This window comes from Cavia porcellus, unplaced genomic scaffold, assembly GCF_034190915.1.
Source record: "Cavia porcellus strain 051 isolate PalLab524CR breed Dunkin Hartley unplaced genomic scaffold, mCavPor4.1 scaffold_6, whole genome shotgun sequence".
Taxonomy (NCBI): domain Eukaryota; kingdom Metazoa; phylum Chordata; class Mammalia; order Rodentia; family Caviidae; genus Cavia; species Cavia porcellus.
Window position 1 is genome coordinate 36,854,970 of NW_026947489.1, and position 18,893 is coordinate 36,873,862.

General features: G+C 36.6%; 1 protein-coding gene across 2 annotated transcripts in view; it reads right to left on the reverse strand.

The window, feature by feature from the left end:
- The window catches only part of Aven (apoptosis and caspase activation inhibitor), a 208,375-nt gene that overhangs the window by 15,825 nt on the left and 173,657 nt on the right, over positions 1 to 18,893 (reverse strand). For both annotated transcript variants that reach the window (XM_063250327.1, XM_063250328.1), the window contains one exon: positions 497 to 567. In XM_063250327.1, coding sequence (XP_063106397.1) covers positions 497 to 567 — 71 coding nt within the window. The remainder of the gene's footprint in view (positions 1 to 496; positions 568 to 18,893) is intronic.

Genomic DNA, 18,893 nt, shown 5'->3' on the forward strand with positions numbered 1-18,893 from the left:
AACCCTTGGGAAGAAACTACTGGACAAACACACATACAGCAAATAAAAGCGTTTGGAGTTTATGGGGTCACTGAAGGACTTCTGTAATATTTGTTGCTATTTTCTACACTTATTCTCCTAATGATACAAAAGAGTTAGTTAGAACTGTAAGAATTAGGGCACAGTATAGGAGAAATGTTAATTTTTAGCTCTAAAGGGAATTGTCACATATTGACCAAAAAAAGCAGCAAAATAATCTACTGTCAAAATCATAACTGTACTTTCTGCCTTACAACTCAGCCTATGAGTAATTCTTACAGATGGCAGGAAGAAGGCTGACCTCACGCTTGAAGCACCTACATCATTTCAGCTCCATGAAATTTTTCTGACAGTTTAGGTAACTGGGAAGACACTAGATAACTTACAATTCTTTTCCATTTGCCAACTCTGTCTCAAAAATAATGGGTCCCTCAGTCTTGTGAGGACTCAATCCACATTCAAGACAAACTTGTCTCACCTGTTTGGAACATGAAACTTCACCATCCCACTCTTTCTCCTCTGCAAACCGGAATTGTGAAAAGGAGTCCCCTAGGAATAGAAAAAAAATACAACTTTATGCAAAATTCAAGGAAAATCTCAGTGTCTCCAACCTTCACTCTCACAGCGTAAGTACCATTTCTGCAGATCTAACCTTCCCAGATTCAGGGATACAACTCTGCCAGGGCCTGACCCCCCAGCTTTTAAACACATCTGTGCATGGCGGTCACGTGAAAACACAATTGGCAACTGCACTCACTGTTCACTGGGGGAATAAGTCAACAGTCAGGCCTGCAGATGTGGTCACCTACCCACATCCAGCAGATTTCTCTCTTCTGTTCAATGTTTGCAAAGCAACTTAGGGAGTAGACAAGGCAGAAAAAGGAAGAATGGGGGTGAGTAGAAAGCAATACTAGACAGATTCACAACATAATGGGCAAACTATCTGAGAAGCCACCAACTTCCACTCTCATTCCAAAAATCATGTGGATGGAATGTCATATACAAAATACGGCCCAAAGAGTGCCTGTAGGAACATAAGGTAAATCACAGTGCATTAATCTAACATCTTAGAATAAGGAAATATGAACACACAAGCTCAATATACATAACCCTCTGTCCTACACTTACTTTGTGAATGTGTGCATATCTGATTGCTTGCATGGTAAACAGTCCTGCCTTGCTTTTAAAATCCTCTATAATTTAGTCCTACTTCCTTTACCCTCACTTACTTTCTATTTTTTCAGGCTTTCTGTTATAAAGTCAGACTCTTCACATTCCACTTATGTCTCATATGCTGCCCCACTCTTTTTCTTTCTTTCTTTTTCTTTTTTCTTTTTTTTTTTTTTTCGCTCCTGGTGTCTGGAAGACTTGCCGGTTCTACTTATGTATATTTCAAGACTCAAATATAGGCTCACTTGTTTCTTCTATGATTCCTCCCCAAGTGATCCAACCCAGAATTTATTTAATTAGCAACAAGGAGGGGAGACTCAGAACTCAAGAGATGAACAAAGCTGAAATTAAAACTGACCACTTACTCCACGATGTCCAAAGTACACATATCACAACATTAACGTATCTCAATACCAAAGGCAAAGAAAAAGAACCAAGGAAAAAGAGTAAAAATCACTATTCTTAGCCACTAACAAGTTGTTTCATCCAACAGAATCCACAATACAAAGGCTCTAACTAATAAGTACGGTCTTGTAAGTGTGTGTGCATGTATGTATCATGATTGTATGTGAAATTACCTGTGCAACACTAATTTTTTAAAGGACTATTGTAAATAGACCACCAAAATTTCAATACACTTTAAATGTAGTAGTCACATAAACCTGGCAATAGCACATGAAAAGAAATTAATTTCCAAAAAATTTAGAAATTTGAAAATGTTCTCCCACATGAGTTTTCAGAAGAAAACAAGTTGTAGAATTAGATTATAGAAAAGAGTAATTAATACAAGTATACCCATAAGATACCAGTAAAGCCCTTCTCAGAGAAAAAGATGAAGTGTTAAATATTTCTATAACTAAGTAAAGAATGAATTTGTAAAAAGCTGTCAATTGTTTTACAAAATTAATGGTGAAAAAGCAAAACAAGAAGAAGCTGGTAAAAAATAAAGAATAGACAGTTGTTTTTAATTTAAAAAAACACATCAATTTTCTTCTATTTTCAAATAAATGAAAGCCAGGAGGATAAATTAATACTACTACAGTCTAACTTTCTTCAAAAGAGCAACCAGTGCAATTACAGAAGAGAATGAACTAAATGGTATCATACTGGAAAAGGGAAACAAAAACAAAGTAATTTAAAAAATATATTCATGTGCCTGGAAAACTCAAAAGGATCAGTGAAAAAGGATTCAGAAAGGTGGCACTGTTCCAATTTATATTTTAAAAAACCAGTTCCCTTATAAAAATCTAGCTATTTATAGCAATAAACTCTCACTTTAGGAAAATAGAACAAGCTTAAATAACCTAATGTTGAACCTCGATTTCTAGAAAAAAAGAACAAATCAAATCCAAAGCTCATACTAGAGAGGAAAATATAAGAGCAGAAATTAATACAGCGGAGGCTAAGAAAACAATACAAAGAATCAATGTTGAAAGTTAGTTCTTTGAAAGAATAAAATTGATAAACCATTAGCCAACATCATCAAAAAGAGGAAAGAACACAAATTCAAGCAAGTAGGAATCAAAAGAGGAAAATCACAACAGATCCTACAGAAATCTATATTCTAATAAGATGAAAAACACAGAAGACATGTACAGATTCCTAGACACAATCAAATTGCCAATCAAACTAAATCATGAAAATATAAAAATTCTAAATAATTGATATCAGCCAAAGAAATTGAAAATGTAGTCAAATATATACCAACAAAGAAAAGCCCAGGCCTTGACAGATATGCTGTTGAATTCTACAAGAAATTTAGAGAACTAATGCCACTAATACTGAAATTATTTAAGGAAACTGAAAGGGAAGCAATACTTCCAAAATCATTTCTGAAGGCAGTTATTATTACTGTGATTCCAAAACCAGAGCAGAACCCAACCAGAAAGGAAAACGACAGGCCAGTCTCCCTAACGAACGCAAAAATACTCAATAAGATACTGGCAAACAGAATTCAGCAAATCATCAAGGAGATAATACACTGTGAGCAAGTAGGCTTCATCCTAGGAATGCACGGATGGCTCAACGTCTGCAAGATAAATAAATGCAATACACCATCATCAACAGAGCCAAGACAAAGATCACATGATCATCTCAATAGATGCAGAAAAGGCTTTTGACAGACTATACTAATGCAGGATAAAAACCCTACAGAAAATCAGAATAGATGTTCTTTACCTAATCTGATAAAAATCACCTGTGACAAACCATCAGCCAAGATCATATTAAACAGACAAAAACTGAAAGCTTTCCCTCTAAATCAGGAACAAGACAAAGATATGACCCCTCCTTTTTAATATATTTCCCCATTTAATACCGGTCACAGCTTTTATCAGATTGAGATAAGAGTTTCCATATTTATTTTCTTCAGTGTTTTTTTAAAATCACAAATAGGTGCTGGATTTTGCCAAAGGCATTCTGTACATTTATTGAGATGATCATACGATTCTTGGCCCTGCTTCTGTTTGTGAGGTGTTAAGTTTATGAATTTACATATGTTGAGCCATCCTTGCATCCCTGTGGTGAAGCCTACTTGGTCATGATGTATGATCTTTTTGATGATTGGTTGTATTGCTTACCAGTATCTTGCTGAGGATTTCCACATCTATATTCATTAAAGAGAATGGCCTACAGTTCTGTCTCTTGTTTGGATCCTTATCTGGTTCTGGATTAATAGCTTCCAGGATTGATTTTGAGAGTATTCCTTCCCTTTCAATTTCATTAAAGAGATTGGAGGATTATTGATTCTAGATCATCCTTTGAAGTTCTTGTATAATTTAACAGTAAATTGGTCTGGACTTGGGCTTTTCTTAGTTGGTAGGTTTTTTTAAATTACTGTTTCCATTTCATTGCCTGTTACTGGATTTTTCAGAGTTTTAATGTCTTCTTGGTTCAGTTTGCCAATCATGTGTGTCCAGGGTCTCTCCATTCCTTTAAGATTCTACCATTTGTTGGAAGTGCCATGCTCAGGGCTGGACACCAAGCTCTCCTGGCTCCTAGCATTTATTACTGTACTTGGTTATGTTCGTTACTTCTTATTAATAAAGCTATCTCCATTACTTCCACTAGGATTCCTTGAGTTCCCCAGAACAAAAACAAATACCCAATATTTCATGTTTGGTACTCTAATATTTCATATGTTGAATTGTCAATACATATATGATATATGAATATCTAAGCTAAACAATAAAGAATTATTCATTTTAGAGGTTTCTTAGATAGTGCCTATATATTGTGGTACTTTTAAAACCAGTATTTTTTAAACAGAACTTTATTCTGATAATGACAGCATTGGTAAACTAAAGAGACACGCCAAACCTGTCACTGTATTTATAGCAGTCAGGGATCTTACTCTGCCTAAATACTCAAAGTCATCTAACCCATGTCCTATGGCTAGAGGCAAAGTGGACACTAGACTTGCTAGAATTTCAGTTACCAACATGCTTTCAAAATACACACCATCTAGTCACAAACAACACTGCTTCTAGTGTTATGCTTACCCCTTCAGACCCATCAGCAAAATAAGCTTTCAGTCAAAAAAGTACGTAACAGAAACATAAAGCCTCTGGCGGGTGTACAAGAGACATTAAATAGAACAATCTCTATGTTTGTAGAAAGGGACCTGTAAAGACTGTTTGGACGACACAAATCAGGTGTGCAGGAAGAATAACTGCGAAATATGAAAAATCTGTCTATGACTAATAACCAGTTCCTATAATTTGGTAGTGATAATTCTTTTGACATATCCTTCCTGTCTGCTTGACCTTTTAGTCATAAAATCAATACAGATCCCTGCAGTTCCTCTTTAGGAAACCACCTCTAGAAAGCAAAAAGGATGTATCACTAGTCGTGAATGCCTATTTCATGTTAAGCTCTATTTTTCTGGCTGTTATCATAATGACCTTCCTTTGCCCTACAATCTTCAGACTACACGCTTAACCAGAACACTAGTGTGTGAAAAGTCCAATCAACTTTAGAGGCGACCAAGTTAACACAGAAGTTGCCCAAACAGTCACCACACTGGATGCTACCACAGTATTTCTCTCTTTTAAGTTCCCTTTTGTCATCTATGAAAAAGCAGTATTGGCTGACCAGATCAATCCAGGGTAGATCCAACATGAGCTATAGCACATAAAAATCCTCACCACTCCCAAATTCAAGAGTCCAGAGAGGAGTCTTTAAAAATAGAGGTTGAGTCTAAAACGAAGCAACATCTAATGCCATATTTATGAGGAAGACCATACAAGCCACTACAATGATTATTTTAAAAGTCAGGTTGAAGTAAAAGGATAAGAGAGATAATAAAGATCTTTTATCCTGTTCAACAGTAATAATACAGTTAGTTTTCTCACCAGCTGTGGGACCCAAAAAGCCCCTGAGCATCCAATATTCACATTGAGCTCTACATAGCAGGATGTGCCTATCTTCCCAAAACCCCTAGAAGACTGCTTCTTGGAAAAAACCAAATGTACTCACAGACCATAAGGAGGGTTCCAGAATTTATGATAAAAGAATGATGCTGACATTCTGGAATTTAGAATTTTGCTGTCTTTCCCAAAATAATTGATTATTCTGTAACCCTATACAATTGTAGACAATCTAGAAATTGTAAAATTTCTCAGATCATTTTCAGAAGTACAAATTGTGCCACTGAATTCCAAGATGAGAGTACACAATCTGAAAAGGGTAAGAAAGAGAATATAAAGACCAATCTTAGATGGGCACTGGAGTCCTAAAATTTTAGGATTAGGTCTGAAACAAAGACCAGATAACTATATTTTATGGTTTTCCTTGTTGTTGGCTTAAAAGGCTATTTTGTTTTGCATTTGCTCATGTATGCACTGTGACTTTATATGAAAACATCAAAATAATATTATACTAAAAAGTCCATATTGTTCCCCGAATTCTGTGTCACATACTAATATGAAACATAAGTTACTGACTTTTCTGCCTCTTTCCTCTCCCATTCAACCTACTGAGTGTAAAATGTATTTCTGTAGGGGGTAAAAATCAGTATCCAACTAGCTTCCTCATCCCATTAAATATTTTATTTTTGATGTTGAAAAACACTAGTCTACTAAGCAGTGATTCAAATGGGCAAATGATATATAGAGTAATTTGAATCTTTAAAAATGTTTTTTTTGTTTAGGCTTTCTCTCAAAATATGTTCACAATGTATTTTTATAAACTTCATCAGGCCATGTCCTTTAAAACTAACAAAGCAGTTATGGTTCCTTGTCCCAAAATATGAGAATACATGGAAAATATTATGTACAGTTGGGGGGAGGAGTCAATCAAACGTGGTTTCCACCAATAGGGCAGGGGCACAGCAAAGAAGCCCAATCCAGTTCCGTAATAACAAAGTTCACATAAAGCCAATTTGCCACAGGGTGTCAAAGCAAGTTCCTCTCACCAAGCTGGTCATACTATGGTGATATCTGTGCACTGTTTGTGGTGTCTTGGTTTTTGCTCCTTGACACTAAGAATTGTTTTTTTATACTCAAGGGTAAAGGGGCAATGCTGGTTATTTGTTCAGTAGCTTGCCGTGACTACAGTGTGTAATGATCTGACCTTGGTGGGGACCCCACACCTAGCTTCACACTAACCCAGGATGAATTCTGTCCTTTATACTCACTTCAGTTTTCATCACATGCTCCTGAGATTAGTGCAGTAGTTGACACAGAATAAGACATAGGTAACGGCATGTTTAATGTATGAATAATGTGTGCATTTGTGCATGCAAGAAAGAAAGAAAGAACAAATGTGAGCCTAAACCAAAAAATCAACACAAATAGTTATTTTTGCCCCAAAGACTAAGGGACAGAGAATTGGGGGGCGGGGGACATTTTCATAAAGTTTGCCAAATATGTAATTTAGAAAGATAAAATACGAAATTATGTTTGTAATCAGAACTTTCTAGTAAAGCAGGGACCTCAAAAACAATTGGAAAGGAAGGGAAGACTGTAAAGATCTTTAACTGGAATGATTGTTAAGCTGTTCTCAAAAACAGAGAAATGAGAAAAGAGACTACAAATGAATTTTAAAGTGTAACTATTCTAATAATTACCACTGGCTCAGTGAACAGTACCAATTATAACCTGGTAAGCTATACACATCATAGTTAAAAGGGAGGAAAGTCCTAAAATATTTACAAAAAACATGGTTTGCAAATATTTCAAGTAAGTTATATAAATATGTTTTAGGGAAATTTTACATATATGAAAAGATTTATGCAAACATCAGTCTTGCTTATATCAGAAAGCAGTATTTTCCTGAGCACTGCCAAGTTTTGAATTACTGTTTGTAATGCTTAATGACCTAATATAAATTCTTTAGAAACTCACATTTGTTCTTTCTGTATTTTATCCTTCCTGAAAAAGACCTGATCTCACTATTAAAAATATTAAGATTAAGATTAAGTCCATGGAAAGGATTAGGAAAACAACAGGAAAGGGCATGTGCTTTACAGGTTCCTAACTGTCTACCGTGGAACTCATCAGCTGCTGCTGGTTCATATCGAATGTGCAACAAATCAAAGTGGGTACAAGGTGGGATGGTCAGTTTTCCACTGATGATACTAAGGTCCTCCTTGAAGTTGCTCACATAGAAAGGAATGGGAAGAAACAATTCTGGTACCAGGAATTTTAAATAGCTCGTGAGCATCTCCTAGTAATGGAGAATGAGGAAGCAGCTATGGAAACTTATCAAATCTCCGACAGGAATTTGTTCTGCACAGTGGTTCAGAACACTGGAGACACCTGAATCATGATCTTGCTGCTGATTAATCAAGATCTTGCTGCCTATTGGTGAAAGAGAACTGAAAGCACTGACAGCTAATTCCAAAAATCTAAAGGCGTAACAAACTGAATATACATAAGATAAAAAGATTTGTGTCTTTCTGTCTTAAAAATAACAACAAAAACAAATCTGTCAAATGCACATTTTTCCTCTTCCCTGCTAAACTGATCTCCAAGATCTACATGTAAATATTAAGCTAAGACTTGGGCATTTCTTATTCTTGCTATGCATTCCCCAAACTGCAATTGCTGGGTTGAAAGATTAAAATATACATTGGCACTATTTTTGCGTTTTGTTCTATTCATTTATTTCCAATTCTACTTACCATGTGTTCATTCACTTTTACACATATATGCATTAATTGACCACTATGTAAGAAACCAAAAGCTAGAGATCAGAATGTTAGGTAAAGTCCATGCTCTCATAGAATTTACATTCTATTTCTTAAATGTTTACTAAAGGAAGAAAGATAGTTAATTTCACTTATTTCTTGAAATTAGTAACTTTCCTATGTGAGTTCAGCAAAGCATACATTTTGTTATTATGCATACTGAGAAACATAAGCTTTATTAAAGCAATATAATTCTTAATAATGTTTAATTATTTGTTTATAAAGCTCTCCATTTTTCCAAATAACCTTTTCCTAACTTGGATTTCCTTAGAAAGGAATTCTTGTGTGTAATCTGGGATTAAAAAGTGATGTCTGAATATTAAACTTTAAGCCACATTTTGGATGCTCTATTTCTATAGCACAGTAGGATCCCAGAATACTCCTTTCTTCAAAGCATTTCTTCTGCTTTCCTCCATTGTCAGCTCTTTCCCAGCCACCCTCAGGTTTTGGGGTCCTGCCTTTGGTGGAAAGCTTACATGATTTCAAAACTAGCTTACTTTTATTTGTCAGATAACAATAGCTTCTAAAAATTAGACCTGGATTTTGATAAATTTTCTTTTTTTTAAAGCTTAACCTACTAGAGTTTTTTTTTCTTGTTATTTTTTTCATATCTCACAGTTTCCAATTCATATTGATGATTTTCTGGCATTCCTTAACATTAATTCTTCATTGAACTCTTGTAGTTATAGCCTAAGTGACTTTTTTCCACCGACACATCGTCCTTAGTTCTCCAGCAACTTCTGTTAAGCAGAATTCAGTACCTATATTATATTCCAAATGATCTTTTAAAAATGCAAATGTAATCTCACTGGTCCCTTATGTAAACTTTCTTCTGTTATACTCTGGTGATTTTAAATAAGCTAGCAATTCCTACTTGAATCCAGGATAAGAGTAACAGGAATGAAACTTATCTTCCTACCTCAAACAATACTCACCGTAAGTCTGACAAAACATGGGAAATGATGGCTTTTAAAATACCACACATCAGATAGCTAAGGACTGCTCCAGTTTATTAGCTAAAGAATATTTTTCCTGTAGTGTAAATATGGAAGAACAAGACAGAATCCAGCAGAACCCCACAAATGAGACGGAACTAAGAATCCAGGAAAATCATAAAAGCTAAAACACAGGAGAAAACTGCTAACACAAGGGAGCTACACATCAATCTATTAGCAAAATCACAAGGACACCATAAAATCAAAAAAAAAAAAACTTGATGGGAGAGAGAAAGGGACCACCACTGACAGGCGCCAACACAGATGAATGTTAAATATATTAAGCAATGTGAAAGAAGCAAGGCATATACTATATGATTTCATTTACGTGACATCCTGAAAGTGAACAAACTCACAAATCCATAGTTGCTAGGAAAAGCCTGCAAAGGTATGCAGAGAACTTGCTGGGTGGATGAAAATACTGTCTTGATTGTGGTAGCAGTCACAAACTATACATTTGCAAAAACTGCATGCCAACAAAGTTTTACTCAACATAAATTATACTTCAATAACCATGAACTTTTTTTTAAGCAACACCTGAATGAATCAATCAATGATGAGAAGAAAGTGAGGAGACCCATTCCACACTGTGCTGGGCCGGCCCTGGAGTTGCAGCTGCCGATAACAGGAATCGATGAGTCCCCGGCCCTTGAGGGGAAGATATGGCGCGGTCCAGAGTGGTGCCAAGGGGGAGAGCTTTATTGGCTCTCCGTCAGTACTGGAAATTGGGTGTCAGGGCCCCTGCTGGAGGAGGCCACGGAGAGGAACATGTGTCTGGGTGCCTAAACCAGGCCCCATGCAATTTTCTGAAGAGGAAGGATGCTCATCTAGACATGGAAAAACCATATCAACCTAGAATCTACCTCTGCAGAGGAAGGAAAAACACGAGTGGAGGGCTGGAGTGCTGCGTGCTAACTGAGACCTGTACTGCACTGTACGGGGAACACCATGGAGTCAGGTGATTCAAGGTCAAGCTGAAGCCATGGCCGCTAATAATGGGAATTATTGAGTCCTGAGCCCTTGGCAGGAGGAAGCAGCACACCATGGAGTGGAGTCAAGAAGAAAAACTACATAGATTCCCGGTGAGTGCTGGGGATTGGGTCCCAAGGCTGCTGTTGCTGGTTGGAGGACACCTGTCTGAAAGAAACCAGAAACATGACAAGAGATAGAAACAACAACAAAAAAAAACTCTCCAGCTGCTGACCCTGGGAAAATAAGCCCAGGAGAGGTAAATACAGAAGAGAACCAGTGCAGTTATTATGCAATATTAGACACAGCATCAGCAGCCATAAAGAAATACCTTTGTGACCTCATAGATGAATTTAAATCTCTACTTCTGAATCAAGTGATGCAAGATATAAAAACATTAATTAAACATCATAAGCCCCTCCCAAGAGAATACAGATGGAAGAATGGAGGAACTCAGAAAAGGAAGAGAAACCTTTGATGAAGAATATAAACAAAATCTAGAATATATGAAACATTCAAAGATTACTACTAAACTAAAAACTCCATGGAAAGCGGGCAAAATGCCTTGACAGACACTAAACTTAGCCTTTTGAAACGTTAAGAGAGATTTATGATGTGTGATCATGAAAGAAAAGGTCTCTTAAAAATAACAAGGAATCAGGAAGAAACAATTCAAAGGCTAGAAGACAAAAAGATGATTTATAATTTAAGAATAAAAAATGTGAACGAAGAAGCAGAAATAACCACAAATGAACTACAAAGACTATTTACAGATATAATTAAGGAAAACTTTCTAAGCATAAGAAAAAGAAATGATATCCAGATAAAAGAGGCACACAGAACTCCAGCCACTTTCAAGCAAAACAGATCTACACCCAGACATATAATAATCAAGATTCCAGAAATGCACCACAAGAACAGAATATTAAAAGCAGGCAGAGAAAAGAAGCAGATCACCTACAAAGGACAAGTCATCAAAATAACGACAGATTTATCAACACAAACTTTCAAATCAAGAAGAGCCTGAGGGGAAATAGTCCCAGCCCTGAAAGAAAATAACTTCCAATCAAGACTGATGTACCCAGAAAAATTCTCTCTCAAAATTAATGGAGAAACAAGGTATATCCAAGACAAGGAGGAACTGTGGGAGTTCATGACTACCAACCCAACCCTACAAAAAATACTAAAGGACACTCCAGAGAGAGAGAGGAAAAAATACCAAGATTCCAGCAATAGTGGCTGAGAGACTTCAATGAATGGGGCAGACAGTGTAATGAAGGAGTAAAGTGGACAATTAGTAGCAGAAGAACAGAATAGCAGAGATGAGGCAGAGATGGTAAGCTACAATCTTTAATATAGTTAGCCTTGAAACACTAACAAAAAAGAAACCCAGACAGAATAGATTAGGAAGCAGGATCCATTGAGAGGCTCTGAATAGGAAACACACTCAACCTGAAAGAGGGTTAATAAACTGAGAGTCAAAGAAGAGAAAACAATGCTATATGTGATAGGAAACCAGACAGAAATAGGGACAACTCATCCAGCAGCCACAGATAGGTTGGAAAATTATGACACTTTTGTGCAGCATAGAACTACACAGCTGGAAGGAGGGAAAACCTTGTGGCTTTAGTAAGTAAAGGAGTACAGGTTTGTTAGCTCAAAATTAAGCTCAGGGGTAAAAAGGTTCAGCAACATTCAGATAGATAACAGGTTGATCCCCTAGTATAAAAATTAAAGAAGCTAGTGGGGCCCAAAATATACAAAGCATCCTGAGAAGGGGAAAGGTGAGGAACTGCCTCAAAAAGGAAGGCAGAGGACATTGCTAACAGTGTATCAGAATTTAAAAGCCACAGTAGTCTTATCACTCTGTTTAGTTTGATTATATTTTGTTCTAGTCAGTCTACTTATATGAGATTTGAGGGCACAGACAGCTAACCCAAAAATAACAGGTTATACCACGGTAACTATCCTTAATTTCCTATTAACTTAAACTGAAACCCTGTATTACTTACATTGTCTTACTATGATTGATCTTATTTGAAGCTGGTTTGTTAGACCACTATTTTGCCTCGACTGATTTCATTCAAATTTAGTATGTTTGATAGTATCAAGTCTAAGAGTAGACACAACTACTCTGAAGATGAGAAGATATAAAAGATACCCACTCCGGTTTTGATTATTAACTGCTTTCAAGTCCTACAAATGTCTTCAAAGTTGAGTTTTTATAAAAATAGCTATGTAGAATCAACTTCTGGGAGAACATGGCGGGTAGATAACAGCAGCTATGGAGGCTCTCTAGTTAGCCAGCTTAGAATTCAGGAATGGTGTGGGGTGAGGAGCCCTAAGCAAGGGGACGTATACCCTGCTGACTCAGGAATGAACTAAGCTGAGAGAAACAAACTGGAAATGTAATCTGGGTGCTATAACCAGAACAGATAAAATCTCAGCTCTGAAGCTGGAACCTGCGCCACTGGAAACCGCGTTTTGAATTTCCTGCTGCCACTGCTGGGTCTGAATCGGCAAAGCAGGGACAGAGCCGAAACTTCTGAGAGTGGGAATCCGTGAACGGAGTTGAGAGCGGGACTGGCAGGGAGCCCTGCATTGACCTGCGGTGAGTGAGAGGAATGGGGACCTTCCATAGACTAGGAGGCTCAAACAGAAGACATTCTGGAACCAGGCAGACTAGCCAAAACAGGATGCTGCAGTAACTTTAGTCACATATTCCCTTCTCAAGCGGGATTGGTGGGGAACATTTGGCCTGGGTGACGCCTCAGAGACCTAGTAGGCTAGCCCAAACCAAGTCCCAGCACCTGGTGGTACACCCTAGCAGTGAAGCCTTCAGTAGGTTGACCTGGAGGGGCGGGCCCAGCAGAGGCTGCCCAGGTCTGTGTCTCCCTAGTACAATGCAGTGGGCAGGAACACCTAGCCAGCACAATTCAAACAAACTGTAACCGACAAAGAAAAAAAACTGGGCCTCCTATATACGCTTATATGGAAGGAACAAAAAGTATGGGAAGAAGGAGTGACAAGAAGGGATCTTCAGGCCCCAATCCTGAGAACACTGATCCAGGAAAGGTGAATGCAAAGGAGAATGAGGACAAAAACATGCAATATCAGACATAGCACCAATAGACATAAACTGATATCTCAGGAGCCTCATAGATGAGTCCAAAAATGAAGTATTTAACAATCTAAAGCAAGATACAAGTAGAATACCTAGAGAAATGCTAAGCACCACCCAAGGAAAAACAGATGGTAGATTGGAAGAACAGAAAATAAGGGAGAATTGTTTGATGGAGAAAATAGAGAAAACATAGAATACATGAAGCAGGTTCAAAGAGATTACCAGGAAACTAAAAACTCTATTGAAAGCTGGCATGACAGCTTGAAAGAAACTAAGGATAGATTATCTGAACTGGAGGACAGATTTGTAATGTGGGAGCACGAAATGAAAAACTTCTCAAAAATAACAAGAAAACAAACAGCAATAATACAAAGGCTAGAAGATGATAAGAGGATCTATAACTTAAGAATTAAGAACATAAAAGAAGAAGTAGGGACACAAACAAATGAACTACAGAGGCTACTCACAGAAATAATCCTGGAGAATTTCCCTAATTTAGCAAAAGGTAAAGATACTCAGATGTATGAGGCATAAAGGACCCCAGCCACCTACAACCCAAACAGAGCTACACCCAGGCATATAATAATCAAAATTCCAGAAATCCAATATAAGAACAGAATATTAAAAGCCATCAGAGACAAGAAACAGATCACTTACAAGGGAACACACCCATCAGAATTACAGCAGACTTCTCGACACAAACCATTAAATCACAAAGAGCGTGGGGGGAAATAATTCAAGCTTTGAAAGATAATAACTTCCAGCCAAGATTGATATATCCTGCACAACTGTGCCTAGAAATTGATGGAAAAACAAGGTGCTTCCAGGATAAAGAGGAACTAGGGGAATTTGCAATCACCAATTCAACTCTACAAAGAATACTGCAGGACATTCTTTAAAAAGAAAATTACCAAGATTCCAGAAACAGTGGCAGAGAAGCCAAAATGAATAGAGCAGAAAGCAAAATGAACAAGACAAACTGACAACTAATGACAGAAAAAGAGCTCAAGAGAAATGAGGCAGAGAAAGTTGAATGGTAGGAACAGCTATTTTGGAGAAAACAAGACATCATAATAGCTAGTGCTGATTTAATATCTTGTTTTGAAGTCCCATCAAGCTTTTGTTCTTCTGTCTCCATCAGTCTTAACATGTTGTATCTTATTGGATTTTATTATATGTGATAATATAAACAAAAACTTTTATAGACAAGGAGATCATACAGAAACCATCATTCATTTTCTGTTAGTTGGTTTTAAGTACCCTGCAATACTATCATTCTCTTGAATGGTTTTACATTGTCTCGATATGTTTGATGCTACAGTACACGAAGTTATACTCAAAGATTTCAAGGAAAAAGACACTATGGTAACTACTTTTATGTTGGGATATCTGGTGGTGAAACACTATTTTGCTTAAATGGTTGTGTTTTGATCTGTACTGTTTTGTTGTTATGTCCTCTTTTATCTCAATCTCCTTTTTTTATTACTTTTTTATTTTTATCTTTTTAATTAAGGGAAAAAATTTTAAAAAGCAAGATATATTATAGTAACCCACTTTGATTTCCTATTAACTTGATTTGAAACCCTGTATTGCTCTCACCATCTTGTTTTGACTGATTTTCCTCTATCCTGGTTTGCTTGATACTACCAAGTTCCAAGAGTATAGGCAACAACTGTGAAGACAATAAGATTCATTAGGATGCCCATTCTGGTTTGACTATTATCTTCTTTTGAAGTCCCGTAATGTCTCCAATGTTTTGGTTTTATTGGTTTTGTTCTTTACTGTTTTGTTCAATTTTATTATAACTGATGACATAGGCAATTCTTTTTAAGATAACAAGAGGCAGTATGGTAACCACTGTTCATCACCTTGTATTTTGTTTTTACAGTACGTATTATGTCCATCCTTTTGATTTGACTGACTTTGTTTTGTTATGTCACATTTGGTATTATTCTCTTCAAAAAAAGTAATAAGAACTGTGGGAGTAATAAAACCCAAAATGTGTAATAGTCATTGTACAAAAGAGAGGAACAGAAGTGCTCTAAAGGATATAACTGCATATATATTTAAATGTATAAGACAGATAACCGGAGCTGGGGATTTAGCTCAGCAGCATAAGCACCTGCCTTGCAAGCAGGCAGTTGTGAGTTCGATCCCTGGTACCATTAAAAACGAAAAAGCCAAAAAAAAAAAAATCAACAACAAAAAAAAGATAGATAACCATATTACTGAGTTTTGTTGGATCATTGAACAGAACTGTTTGCAGTCTCATTGTTTGAATGTCCACTTTATATGTTTTAATTTTGTAACTTGAACAACTATTTCTAAGATGATAATATGTAATCTATTAACTAGTGATTTCCTACTGTTTATTTTTTCTGAAATTTTGTATAACTTGTACCCTTTTTCTGTTTTTCTTTTTCTCCTTAAATAAAATTTTAAAAAAATAAAAAAATAGCTATGTAATGCTATGCTTAACTATACAATGCCTGATGATGTGGACAATTCTACTGAAAAGAAGAGAAAGCATAGTAACTACTGTAGATCACCTAATATTGTGGTCTTGTACGTCTTTTTCATTTCAAGTTTTTCTAGGAATTTGTTTTGTTGTTTGTTTTGATCTGTTGTTCCCTAAAATACAGAGAGGATAGATATACACATAGAGATTCATACATGGGAAGAATTTCTAAACTATTTACAGAAGCAGATTATACAACACATGATGTAATGAACAGATACTCTGAAGAAGAGACACTAAGAAACCCAATGCTAATTCTGTAGCATTATGATATAAAATCTAGCAATTCTATTATTCACTGTTCAGAGTGATATTAGTCTAGTCTCTTATGTTCAGTTTCAGTATATGTAAAGATAAAGACAGCTACTTTGAAGAGAATTAGAGACATTACGGTAGTCATTATTGACTTCTCCAAAATCAGGTCTTAAAGACCTAAAAAGTCTTCATCATCCTGTAATGATTTGATTAGTTCTATAATGTTCAGTATATATTCAATGTATGTGAAGATGGGGACAACTATTTTGGAAGAAAACTAGAGACAATAAGATAGACAGTGAAGATCTCCAGTGGACTTGCTATGAAATCTGTATTTCTTTAAATTGTTACCTTATGAAATGTTTTGTTCTGTTTTGACATGTTTCATCGTACCCTCTTTAAGCTAAAAAACAAGTGTGTAGGACTGATAACCATATTACTAAGTTTTGTTCCATCATTGAGCAGAACTGTTTGCAGTGTCATTATTTGAATGTCACTTTGCATGCTTTAATTTTGTAACTTGAACTACTGTTTCTAAGATGACAATATGTAACATCAACTACTGATTTCTTACTGTTTATTTTTTCTGAAATTCTGTATTATTTCTACCCTTTTTTTCTGGTTTTTTTTCACTTTAAATAAAAAAACAGAAGAGAGTGATGAGAGAAACACAGTTCAAACTCTGAATCAATTTACAGTATCATGTCAGGGGAAAAGTAAATATTAGGTTTCCACATATCTTAGGACAGTGATGGCAAAACTTTCAGAGGCCAAGTGCCCAAATTGCAACCCAAAAGAGAATTATTTATTTCCAAATCCCAACACTACAATTAAACCTGAAAACTGAGATTTTAATTTAGAAAAACAGCTGTGATCCAATGCTCAGCTGCTGAGGTAACTTGGCTCTCACACTAACAGACAGTGTTCTACGTGCCTGCTGCGGACACATGTCATTCTTTCACCACCACTGTCCCAGGGCTGCCTTGAAAAAGTACCAAAAATTAAGTAGCTAAAAACAATACACTAACTCTCATGGTTCTGGAGACTGGAAATCCAAAGTGAGGACAGTCTTCCTAGAGCCTTGAGAGAGAGTATGGCCCCAGCAACACCAGGACTTCAGGCTTCGTACTTTATCTGAAGGCTCCAAGTTGAGACCGCATGTGTGAATGTTTTTAGCATCTGGCATTGCCCCAAATTCTTGACATCCCATGGTTTTTGGCAGAATTACTTTTAGCTCTGCTTCTATGGGCAAATGGCCTCCTTACCCATGTCTCTGTCTCTCAGTACAAAATTCCCTCTTCTTTGAAGGACTCTAGTTACTGCAGTGAAGCCCATCTTACCCTGTAGGGCTCGTTTTAATTTTGTAACATCTCTACAGACCATACTTCAAAAAACTTCACATTTATGAAAACTGGAAACTAGAGTTTCAACATGTCTATTGAGAAGAAACTATTTAACCCACTGCACACACAAATAGCTGTGAAACAAGGCGAAAATATAATAAATATTACAAAAAGACATATAAAGCGGATAGATCAGAAACTCTGCAAGAATCAAGAGATGACTTCATAGTAGTTCAAAAATTGTATCTGAAATTTTCCTGAAGAGATGAATATTACTGGGTTCAAAAGAAATGAAGGAGAATAAGATATTTCAAGTAAGGGATGGGGGCGGGAGGCAAACCATGCAGGGCCCAGGAAAAGAGAAGCCAGATGGCTTCTCCTGTGAATCAGCAAAAGCCATGCTGGGTCTGGAGGAGCACTTCAAGAAGCTAGTTTGCCCTTCTGATGAGCTGTGCAAACCATGTGGGACCCAGGAAGAGAGAAGCCAGTTCATCCTCCCTGTGAACCAACTGGCACACAGGCTGAGAATCAAGAACTCCCCCTCTCCCCCAATAAGTAACTGGCTGGTTCAGAGGACAGGCTGAGTTGATAGCAACCGAGGTACCAAAAACAAACCTAACTGCTTGTGTTGTTTTCTTGACTTTGCAGGCCTAAGGCCAGTAGTCTGAGCATCTATTAGGAGGATAACAGTATGCAATATAGCAAAATACAGGAGATTTCCTTCTGTTTTGCTTTTGAAATCCAATATTGTTCTGTTTTGCTTTGTTCCAATTTGTTGTTCAGTTTTATTCAATGTTCTGTTTTGGCTTTGTTCAGTTTTACTGTATCTGATGGAATGGATAACCATTGTGAAGATAACAAAATATATTACGGTAGCCATTTTTGATATTCTATTGTCCTGCTTCGAAATTTTGCATCACTTTCACTGCTTTGTTTTGATTGGCTTTACTTTGTTTTGTTAGGTTTCTCTTTAAAATAAAAAAAAAAGTAAGGAGTGAAATACATCACAATATTATAGGATGGACACAAAAAAGGGTGAACAAGAACCAGAGAAGGGGTCTCATTTGGTGAAAGCATCAGCTCTTCAGTGTGACATAGTAGAAGGTAAGTGAGGATCAGGTAGTCAAATGTCTATAAAGAGTTTTTACTTAATTCAGCAGATGTTTGGGGGACCTCTGAGAAAATAGTAGTTACAAAAAATGGGTCCCTCAAGAAATAAAACAAGGGAGAAAAGCAGGAAACCAGCAATAGGAATACAACATGGCAAAGTAAAGCCAGTACATATCAGTGATATCCATAAATGTAAATGGGT